Source organism: Epinephelus lanceolatus, chromosome 23, assembly GCF_041903045.1.
Source record: "Epinephelus lanceolatus isolate andai-2023 chromosome 23, ASM4190304v1, whole genome shotgun sequence".
In the NCBI taxonomy this organism is placed as follows: Eukaryota; Metazoa; Chordata; class Actinopteri; order Perciformes; family Serranidae; genus Epinephelus; species Epinephelus lanceolatus.
Window position 1 is genome coordinate 33,903,713 of NC_135756.1, and position 12,168 is coordinate 33,915,880.

At 40.0% G+C, this 12,168-nt stretch overlaps 1 protein-coding gene across 1 annotated transcript in view; it reads left to right on the plus strand.

Moving 5' to 3' along the window:
• Nucleotides 1-12,168, plus strand: part of efcab6 (EF-hand calcium binding domain 6) — a 102,439-nt gene that overhangs the window by 58,125 nt on the left and 32,146 nt on the right. Inside the window, 7 exon segments of the mRNA XM_078165160.1 lie at nucleotides 684-771; nucleotides 3,761-4,177; nucleotides 4,270-4,350; nucleotides 4,574-4,735; nucleotides 9,752-9,858; nucleotides 10,140-10,280; nucleotides 11,397-11,610. Coding sequence (XP_078021286.1) covers nucleotides 684-771; nucleotides 3,761-4,177; nucleotides 4,270-4,350; nucleotides 4,574-4,735; nucleotides 9,752-9,858; nucleotides 10,140-10,280; nucleotides 11,397-11,610 — 1,210 coding nt within the window.

Here is a 12,168-nt window from a genome sequence, read left to right on the forward strand (position 1 = left end):
AATACATTTGTTATGATGGTATTTTGTTTAACTTTATTATATGACAGTAGCTACTTTATTTAACTTCACTGTAACTGTAGTTCATTCGATAGTTTTGTATTTTAATAGTCTACAGTAGGTTAGAAGAGATATAAATTTAATAAATATAAAGATAAATAAATATATATAAATATTGGGATATATATCATGTATCACACAACATAGCCTAAAAATATAGTATAGTAATAGTAATATCGCCCAGCCCTACTCTCACTCTTACCTTACCTGTGACTTCTCCACAGTCCAATGCAGAATTGTACAAGATGATTGTAATTCCAAGGGATATTGGAAAGTACATAATCCTTTTTACAATGACCATGCTATGTTATTGTTTGTCTTTTGGATTTTGATTTACCAACAATTTTGAAGCTCTTTAATGTTCAGCTGGTTGAGAGATATAAATAAACCTGCACTTTTTTTAAAAAAATGTGCACAGTCTCATCACACACACATCACACAAGGCAACCATCTATCTTAATAACAGCTCCTGCTGAAACAAGGATACAATTTTCTAATACTTGATATGATGACGAGTTGAAACAATGGTTACTGGTTAGAGACAGATGGAATTGTAAGGACAAAAGATAAGAAATTTACGGCCATTAATATCCATTCTGATATGTTGTCTTCTTTCCTTTTCTCAGGGCGTCAGAGCAGCCTGTCCAAGAAAATATCTTGGATCTCCAGGACACTTACTCTCATCTGAAAGAGATCTTCCACCTGCTGGACATGGTAGTAAATAACTGTTTAAAATAGTAGAGTAATAAATGTCTAACTTGTACAAAAGACACACTGAAGTGCTTTAAACCTCTCCCTTATGTGCACAGCCTTGCAAAAACTGTAGTAATAGACAAGACAGAAGTGATTTTGAATGTGATCCGACAGGACACAAGGGAGTAATTTCAGCAGATTGCTAAGAGACAAAGGCACATGCTCAGGTGTACGCTTTAAATATAAATGCCAGACAGCTTTACAGATGAGCCAATCATCATCCGCAGCTTTTTGATGGCCATAAACATGATTAGATGATTGCATATGGCCACTGGTTAGCCACTCAGTCACTAGCCATATGTTCGTCTGACAGCCATCCCCTTCAACACGCCTCCGCATCCAGTTCTGCCTCTTTAATTTCAAATCAGTCTTCTTCAGCTGGATGAAACTTTGGAGTTTGACTAAACTTTGGGGAAAGGGGGGTTGAATTTCCATTAATTCACAGTTATGTTTGATGTTGCTGCCGCCACTCACAAAACAACAGTCGGCTTCCAAGTTGGAGGAAGTGTGTGTGTATATGTGTATGCGTGCGTGTGTGTGTACGTGTGTGAAGCCTCTCCCAGATATGAATCACACATATCTATCTGCCAAAATCTCCTCCTTTTAATGGCATGGGAGGGAAAAAAATCCATCCATCAACTGTTTTAATAATCTATTCAGCGGGTGGGAGATCAAACAAGAGTGTCCTCACACCGCCAGCCAATAATGAGGTTTTTCACTCAGGCACGTTCTAAGCCAACTATGGTTTTTAGACTATCTCTTGGGAAGCATTCATGAGCTCCGAAGACTTGCTATGATTCACATTGTTTGTGTATGATTCACAATGTAACATACACATCAGATGGACACACTATTGTGCCAGGCCATAATTAGTACCATCATAATACACTGCCTTGTCATATAGGCATTTAAATATTTTGTATCATCACAAGAAGTGAACACAACATCAACATAATGTAACCCAATATAACAGCCCTTCAATATAGGCATTATAGTTTGTATTGTTGTATTGGACTTTATCTCTTAACTCATATTTATGACATTCTCCCAGAGATCATTAGCTGTTAACATATGTATATATAAGCAAACTGACATTTCAAGACAGTTTTTATGCCTTTGTGCTGTTCTTGTGAACGAGATATCTCAAGAATGCCTGGAGGGAGTTTCTTGAAATTTGGCAAAAGGTCCACTTGGACTAAATGATTAACTGATTAGATATTGGTGGTCAAAGGTCAAGGTCACTGTGACATTGTCTGTGTCATTCTTGTGAACCCGACATCTCAGAAAGGCCTTGAGGGAATTTCTTCAAATACTGCACAAACATCCACTTGGACTTGAGAATGAACTGAATTTGGGAATTGAATGTCAAAGGTCAAGGTCATATGAATGGAGGGGTGTGTAGTATAACTATACTTTCAAATGTTTTTGTGGCATCTTGGCACACTGAACTACCAATTCTGTGAAATATACCTTGCTCAGCCTCACCACCACAGACTGCTGCTGGAGTGTGAACTGATCAGTTGTGAGATGCCACTGGCCACACACACGGTAACAGGGCTAACTGTCGGCAGCACACGGCTAACATTAAGGTTAACTGCACGTTCACACCAAAAGCTACCAGAGCTGCAAAATAGCTGAATTTGCTCTAGCAGTGCCGCTGGTAAAATATTTGGGGCTGCGAAAGCAGCTCAAGTCGCTCATGACCTCAAATTCTGAACGTTCGATTATGCTTCTCAATTTGCAGGAGCTGCAAAGCAGGTTACTGGCTGGAGCACAGAAATGTGACTTTGTGCATTTTCCTGAGTACAGAAACTTTCACATTTGGTCACTGAAAACATTTGGACATTAAACATTAAACACACACAGCCTGTGTTGCGTTCAGGCGTTGTCACGTAAATAACAAATTCCAGTACTTGAACACACCGTAGCACAACACAGCAGCATGTCAAGTGGGCCGAACCAGAACCGAATATGAGCAACATTTTTTTATTTGTTATTTCCCCCCAAAGCTGTAAACCTAGGGGAAACACTGTCAGTGCTTTGGATTAGAGTGCCTACAGTGCGATGAGTTCAACTGGTGGTAAGGAGAGCAAATTAATTGCATTCCCACTAATAACAAGCATTCCACACTTTCACTTTCAATTCAACATGGCAGAAGACACTTGTAATTTGTGCTGCCGTGTGGTGCCTGCGCCGCCGTCGGGTCTGGGTTCACGATATCCTCCGGGACTGTGAACAGCACGGGCAATATCATCGGCTGGTGCGGGAGGTGTGGCTGGATGGGGAGAGGTTCCAGCGCTACTTCAGGCTGAACATATCAGTTTGACAGCTTGCTGGTTGTTTTGAAGTAGGAACGAATGTGTGGTAGGAACTAAAAGTTTCTGAGGATGTTCTCTGGGTTCAACACAAGCGATGGACATCTACTTTTCGATCGGTGCCTGGTCATTTGCAGATCAAACGCGTCTTAGCTAATTTGCATAAAGTTAACCAGTCTTCAACTTTCATTTGCAGCTCAATTCGTGTGCCTTACTGTTAATGTCCTGTATTGTACCTTACTTGTCTTCTGTTTTTTGTTGTTTTTGTAATACTTAAAGTATATATAAAAAATCCAATAAAAAAAACGCAGGCATCATTTTCCCGGAGGGGTAATAATGGTGGTGGACACTTCTAGCTGTGGTCCCACTGCCCTGACCACACTGCCCGTGATTAAACCTTTCCCTGCTTTAATGTCTAATACGTCCCTGTGAAACTAGGGAACTGCCCATTAGTTCGACAGCCCATTGGTCCGACATCCCATTGTTCCGACCATATTAAACTCATTGTTCCGAAGTCCGTTCCGAAATCATCATGACGCCCTGTGGTTAAGGTCTGGTTAGGTTTAGGCTCAAAAACCACTTGGATCAGGTCAGGAAAAGATCATGGTGTGGGTTAAAGTGAAAAAGAAAGTGACAAACACATAAGCTGTGAGCCTGCTCCGCCTCAAGCCGGTCGCGGCGCACCATATGCCTGCCGCGAGCCGTTCAGCACCGCGGACAGTCGGACTAATGGGATGTCGAACCAATGGGCTGTCGAACCAATGACATGGACCCGTGAAACTATACAACGCTCACATGGCTTTTCTCTCCAGAGGGAAGTAGGTTGGATCACTAGAGCAGACCTGCGACATTTGCTGGAGAGACCAGGTGGGGCCCGGCCGAGAGCTCGACGGTCACAGATCACAGAGCTGCTCAATGAACTGGACCCAGAACACACCGGGGTCATCCAGCTGGCCAACCTGAAGAGACTCAACCCCAGCAGCACCAACACAGAACCACAACCCTCCATTGCTACCACTGCTGAGCCCCTGGATGGCCCTGAGGAAACCACTGTAAGATTGTTTACCATGTGTGTGTATGCGCACACTCTAATTCCATGTAAGGCGAAAAATGTGGACTATGTTTTTGATTTTTTTTTCCTGAGGAGGAGCAAAAAGCACCAGATGAGAGGCAGACTACACAATGTGCTGATAAACTGTCTGTGGCACCTGCTTCATGGACAACAGTGAGTGTGTTAACAGCATACTGTGATCAAATATCACCCATATCACACATAGCACACACCATGAGATCAAACAGAGAGAATAAAGAAGATGGATCAAAAGAAAAAAAAAAAAGGGGTTAATTATTAATACACAGTTTGTGTGTGTGTGTGTGTGTGTGTGTGTGTGTGTGTGTGTGTGTGCTGTATGTTTGTGTGTGCACTGTGTGTGCACTTGTATATTAAGGTGGAGAATGTACTGGTGGACAAGCTGTGTGAGCAGCTCTGTCCAGTGCTGGCATCTCTAAAGCTGTGTGACCCTCAGCACACTGGATACATCACACAGGAAGATCTGAAGAAGGTCTTAAGCTGCCATGGCGTACCCATCTCAGACACACACTTCAACAAGTAAGAAACACACCCAGACATACAGTGCAGTAATTTAAAAAAAAAAGGAAAAAGAAAAAAAGATGTAGCCGTAATTTTAAGAAATACGCTAAGTAGAGCAAAGTTGTAACCTCAAGAACTCAGTCTATCAGAGGGCTCAAACATGAACAGACAAACACATTCCCACCTATGAGCAACAGTGTTAACTGCTGAGGCCACATAAAGCCCTGTATAGGGCTGTCAATGACAGTTAATTCTGTTTTTGATAACCCAACACCCATTAAGTGGTAACTTACTGGTTAATTTTTAAGAAAAAACAAAAAACAGCACAAAATTATATAAAATACAAAAGGCAATTCCTTTTAGCTTAGCCCTCCCCTGAAAAAGTGAGCTTTAGCACTGCATTCCAAAGCACTGTAAAGCTCAGTACCACAGCCGACCAGGTACCTGTCATTATGTCTAAGTCAAAGCTGCACCCGCCTGCACCTGTTAATAAAAGTCTCCCGACCCAACCCACACCCGTGATTAAACACACACAGGCTACAGTCACTTGTATTGAGATGGGTTCTCTGTTCTTGAATTACAAATCCAGTGGAGGAAAAGTGTCTTTCACTGGCTGCGCTTGATGGTGGAATGGCGAAAACATTCTGTGCAATCAGTGCTCTGCACTGTGCACCACCTGGGTCCAATAAGAGCTAGCTAGCGGCACTGCTTATTCTGTGATTACTGCTGGTTGCTGCGGAGACAGCCTGAGTGATAAAGTGGCTTCAATTCAGGCCTGCAAAACCCCATTAGCATTGCTACTATGTAAGTACAACCAGCCATGCTGACACTGCTAACTGTGCGAACAGAGCTAAAAGTGATAACATAGTTAACACGCTAAAGGGGGTTTGAGGCTAATAATTGAGCCACTCACTCAATGGGGCAGCCTGGGGGGAGTCTGGAGGGTACACAAAATGTTTCCACAGTTGCACTGTTGGGTTGAGATGGCCTAACTAGGCGTAGTCGCCAAATAAGCGACACCACTAGCTAGCTCCTACCAGACTCAATTGCAGAAAAATTAACCTATACATACTGGTCAAAAATATTTAACTTATCAACAGGCGCTATTTTAGTGGGATGCTTGATAAATATAAACACAATATTATTACACATCTTGAAACAAAAAATGACCTACTAAATATTGTGATTTAACTAAATTTATGGAGAATTTTATGGGTCCAAATCAACCTGATCTCACAGAAATACGTGAAATGACCACGACCTCTTAACACCGCATTCCGTGGTGGCAGCACATAATGGGTTGAAATTACGTGCTGCCACCACGAAAACAATGCCAATGTAAAGTCAATTAGGATCCTCTCCCGTGGTGGACACACGGATTCCCTGATTCAATCACGTCACGTCAACCTCGTTTTCCTCAATGATATCTTTAACGTTCCTGTACACACACAAAAACGCGGAAGTGTCCTTGATAACTCAACAATATGACAGGTTAATGTCAAGGCCATAAAATAAAATAAATGTATTTTGCCAGCTTTTGATAGCGTGGGGCTTTAAGAGCATTGTGCTGTGGGTGGATGGGGTGCGTTCCACTACTGTTTTGTAGCTGCTGTCCGCTGTCTGTGGGCCTCATTCCATTTCAGCTTGCCATCCATCTGCCGTAACCGAATCCAAATGCCACTAATAAATAAATAAATAAGAAGATAAAAATAAGGCTGAGCACGGAAGAACCAGAGAGGAAACACCATCACATGGAGCCATCTGCCCCTGGAAACCTGGCCACCCTCCACTCCACCAGGGGAGAGTGGACCCCAAGCCAGCGCCACAGAACGGCTGCCCCGCTGGTTATACTCCGACCGTGGCAGCTGTCACACAAACCGCTGCTGAAAATTATACATTTTGATACAGGTAGGCTATATACATATTGCAAAACTCTGTAAAAGTACACCAAAGCATATTTTCGTTTCCAAATATTTATTTGAAAACGAAACCATTCATACGGTCAATATAAAACATTTTGTTAGTAATAAAAAACAAACGTAATCTCAATGTGACCGCGCCAGCCGGCGGGATTGTGGCTGAACCAATTCCAATGTTCATTCATTCATTCATTCATTCATTCATTCAATCGCGTGTTCAATGTGTGTGTGTGTGTGTGTGTGTGTCAGAGAGGAGTATCAATAAAAAAAAAAGTTTCCAGTAATTATTTCGGTGTTTATTTCTTTTATTCTTCCGTTTTTTTTAATTAAAATGCGTAATATAGCCAACAATATTATAGACCAAATGTTAATCTAATTATTATTGTAGAATGTATTTAGCAAATCACCACTCTCAACTGGAGACAGCAAAAAAAAAAAAAAAAAAAAAAAGGCATTATAAAAGCTGACAAATAGTGTTCTTCTCGGAAATTACTCAAAAGTAGAACATGCTAAAAGTAAATACAATAATAGGCTAAATAGTATCTAAGCAATAACAAAGTGTCTAAACAATAATAAATATTATCTAAGTTATCTATTAGGCTACCATTCCACTCTGTAAATAGATTTTAAAATTTCAATATGATTTTAATATTATTTTTGCTTATTTCATTATTGTTATTATTGGTTTTACTTTTTAGTAGTATTGTATTGTCTGAGGATGACTCATTTTAGTAACTATCTACAGTAAAAAAGATAAAAACAAGCAAAGAAACAAACAAAACTCATTTTATACACGGGGCCTTCAAAGTGCTCTCTGAAACTACACCTGGCATGGCTTGTGTCCAAAAAATGAAAAAATCTAAACTTCGTCGTAGAGCTAAACCAAATACATCATTGGAAAGGTCTCAACCTGGAGAGTGACATATGTCAGTATGAAGATTCTACATGGATCCTGCTTTCAGCCATTGACCTTTGAACCTTGACCTCAGTGCATGTTTGAGGGCTTATAACTCAGCAACTAAAGGGGGTACAGACATGGAACCAACTGTTATAGAGAGCTCTTGACCTCAACTATCATGTCAGTGTAGTCAACAACTGAGGGTGCTGTCAGATATGGATAAAATATGGATAAAATTAATTTTCACCCATTTAGAAATTAGATATTTAAAATCTGATTTCACAAATGTGTTTACCATCCCCTTAAAGTCCACAGTGTACTCTCAATTCAATATTTACAACTTCCAAATTGTGTTCCAAATCAAACACTTAGATTTTTAAAAAACTACAATTCCCTGGGACCGCGCCATGCAGTTTGATACATATCAGCAACATAGTTGTAGTTCTACTAATATTTACTAATATCTAGTAAAGCCGAAGTAGTTATTACACTGCACCTAGATGAACTATGTTAAGAAAAAAAGCAAGGATATTGGCTAATCGTAGTTATTTTAGATAGTACTCTAAAAACGGCGTTTTTGGGACAGTAGGTTTTTTTGCGGCTTGTTGTAAAACAGGGTCGTAAAAAGATACAGCTACTGAATATATCAAATGTCTAGTAAAGCTGAACTAGTAATGACACTGCACCTAGATGAAATATGTTAAGAAAAAGTAGGCATGATGGTTCATTTCAGATATTTTAGCAAGTTCTCTAGAAATGGCGTTTTTGGGATTGAATATTTGAATAGGCTATAACAAATATCTAGAACAGCCGAACTATCACGTTATTATCATTATTATTATTATTGGTGGGAAATTATAACAGAGGAATATATTTGCCGTTTTAATATCAAGAACACTTCCGCGTTTTGTGTGTATACAGGAATGTTAAAGATATCATTGAGGAAAACGAGGTTGACGTGACGTGATCGAATCAGGGAATCCGTGTGTCCACCACGGGAGAGGACCCTAATTGACTTTACATTGGCATTGTTTTCGTGGTGGCAGCACGTAATTTAAACCCATTATGTGCTGCCACCACGGAATGCGGTGTTAAGAGGTCGTGGTCATTTCACGTATTTCTGTGAGATCAGGTTGGTCCAAACACCACTTTTGTTCATGTCCAACAACCTTGGTCTCAGTGTTGAGATACATAAAATTGCTAATTCAATTACAATATGACATGAATTCAAATGAAAGTGTTTCAAAAAGCTATTACTTAACACCATATTATAAAATGAATTATAAATGTATATATATTTTTAAAGCTCATTTTTATGATTTTTTCATCTAAATGCATATGTCCCACCACGAATACAGTTACACACCAACTCTTGATCACTCCACAGTTCCACCAGTTTCCTGTACTACAGTACAAGAGAACAGAGACTTGTTCATGGTCTTGCATCTCACCAATGTCTCTTTAATGTTTACTATCTACCCAGTTTGCTGCTTACTGTTTGGTGCATGACAGAGATGAGCCAAGACTAAAATCTTACAATAATATTAAGCATGTTTGTGTTTATTGGAACATCAAGAGAAAAAGACAGACTTAAGACAGCTCAGACTGAGTTATATTACCACCTTAAACAGCTAAGATCATGGGAGCACGCCACAACTGTACCAACGCTGTCATAATTTTATTCCAACATGGAAAGGTCTGAGACAATGAAATTGCTTGAAAAGTCATTTGGTGTAACGCTGTCCTAAAAGTGTCAGGCAGGAACACTATCAAGATGCCCCATTTTTGTTCAGTTGATTGTCAGTGTTTTGATTAAGTGGCTTGAATGACTTGAAAATGAAGAAGTATTTCAACCCTCTGGACTGCACTTTGACTTTGCAATTTTTTATTTTCATTAAATACTGAAAAAAATGTTGCCCTGCCCATTTAAAGTAGGTAGTTTTTGGTGCATGTAAGGTCTTATAGAAACTTTTATTGCCTTTAAAGCTGCACAAATTCATAATTTCTTTTTAAAAAAGATGAATTAAATGACTCTGAAACTTACTCAAAGTATAAAATGACAAAAAAACATTTCACCTCTGCAGTTCCCCTCAGCTCTGTGGAGGTTTTTTAACCCAGTGTTTTGACTTTCCCACTCTCATTAACTTTGTTTCCAGCAGCAGAAGGCAGCTGTTTTCAGCTAAAAATATAAAAACTTGGCACTGTGCCATGTGCTCAGCACCAAATGGTGGATAGAAAAAGTAAGCAGCTAGCTGGTCAACACATGGTGGAGCCAGCAATTTTTTCTCAGGAGTTGGTGGAGACCAAATTAGAAGTAAAAGGAGAGTAAATATTGGACTAACATTGGTCAGGTTGCCAGAGAGGAAACTTGTTTTTCTTCCCCCAAGTGATAAAATATAATTTGAAGGTACAATCTGGTTGAGTCCACAAACTTTACAATGTATCATACATGCTTAGTGGTGAAAAAAACCCCACTTGTTTTGGTGCTACAGTATGATGCATTGCATGTTTGACTGTCAAGTGATGAAACTATGACCTTTACTCAGTGTGGGGTTGAATTTGGGTTTTTCTCAGCTCACTCTCAGACTTTCCCTTTGTGTTTCCAGGCTCTGTGAGACCTCCAGTTCTAGACCTGGCAGTTCTTCTAAGTTGGTTTCTTACACTGGTTTTCTCAGAAACCTGGGAGTACCACTAACAGATGAAACATACCCACCCTCACTCCAAGAGGAGGGTAACCATACTGAGAGGTGAGCATAGAAAGAGAAAGAGACGGAGTATGTGGCTCAGACCTATGCTGTAGTGGCTGTTGCCCTACTGTATTAGCTATAGCATTTACTTGCTATTATCAGTTTCTTTCCTCTAACCCTAACTCCTTAAGCTGAACCCCCTGATCCATCAAACTTGTGGTGGTCCCTTCCTATGACTTCATTTTTTGGCCGTGACAGGTAGAAATACGGACATCCTGCCGATACATAATTCTCATTATGTTTTCAAGTTGTCCGTTCATCCGTATATGTGCGTGCTTAAGTATGTATGTTCCATATTTGTGAACACGATATGTCATGAACACTTTCAGGGATTTTCTTCAAATTTGGTACAAATGTCAACTTGAACTCAACAATAAACTGGTTAGATTTTGGTGGTCAACGGTGAAAGGGTAAAGTCAGGGTGACCTTGCATCCATCTCACTCTCGTGAATGTGATGCCTCGAGGGAATTTCTTCAAATTTGCCTCCAACACCTGCATGGACTCAACAATGAAAGGATTAGATTTTGGTCATCAAGGGTCAAAGTCATTGTGGCTTTGGGTCGGTCTCATTCTTGTGAGCACGTTATCGCAAAAAGTCATGAGGGAATTTCCTCAAATTTGCCACAAACATCTACTTAGACTCAACGATGAATTGATTAGAACTTGGTGGTTCAAGGTCTCTATGACCTTTTTAAAACTGTTGTGGCCATTACTCAAGAATTCAAACATTAATTATGACACATTTATCTATCATCTATCTAACAGACTATCTAATAGAATATAATGATGAAGTGATGACATTCTGGATAGACATGAATGTAAAATGTCACTGCAACATGACTTGTTCATGGAAACATATAACCACAAGGCGGTAATTCTAGTTTATCTTAAGCATTACTTTTTACATCTGAAGAGGTGTTGTTGCATGTTTATATTTCAAGTTGGATTACAGCATGATTTGCTCTGGTCTCACTCTCACCTTGGAACAGGTTTTAACTCCAACTTTACTGGTCACTTTGAATTGTTCAAGTAGATTCTTGAATGCAGCCCTGTAAAGACCATCTGTTATTCATAGTCCCCTTGTATTACTGAGCTCTAAACAATCTGCCCTACAGCCACTGCACATCACCTAAGTCAAGCCTTCAGTCAGCCAGGGAACAGCGGCCTCCCTTCAGCCTGCAGGTCACTTCAGACACCTTCAATATCCTGGACATTGTTTTCCAGAGGATGAGATCAAGGTTAGAGCAACACAACAGCAGCCTGACTGACCGCATCCAGGCCATCACCCACAGCTCTGAGGGGATGCTAACAGAGACAGATGTACACAAGGTGAGTGTGGAACAATGTAAAGTTTAAATAATAATAATTAAAGGTGCCATTCTTTATTTAAACCCTTCATGCAGTCTGACTTACAGGATGTGAACTACCTCCCATTGGCATTTTTCAGTCAGAAACACCAACAAAAGACGACCAGGCCAGGATATAAGGTTGATGAGATACATGCTAATTAATAGTAAACATGTAATTTGTGCACAAGGCAAGGCATTCGTGCGGTAGGTGATTAGTTTTGCACCAAATGTGAATTCTGACAAATCTTAAAAGTGTACCTGCCTTTCACCTATCTCAGAATGACAGTGGGTCATTGACAGTGACCCCATGTTCTAGGCTTGGAGCATGAATTTCGCAGTAATTCAGGGCGTGCATTACTTAGCAGCTATGATCCGTTCTGCCGAATAATGCATTTACCCCTTGAACTTGGTAAGGACACTTAAAATCAAATCGATAGGAATCAAATGGTGTTATCAGCACATATTTTATTTGATCAGCTTTGACAGATTTTACCACATTTAAACAGTCTTTTAGTTTTTAAAAACTTGACATTTTAGA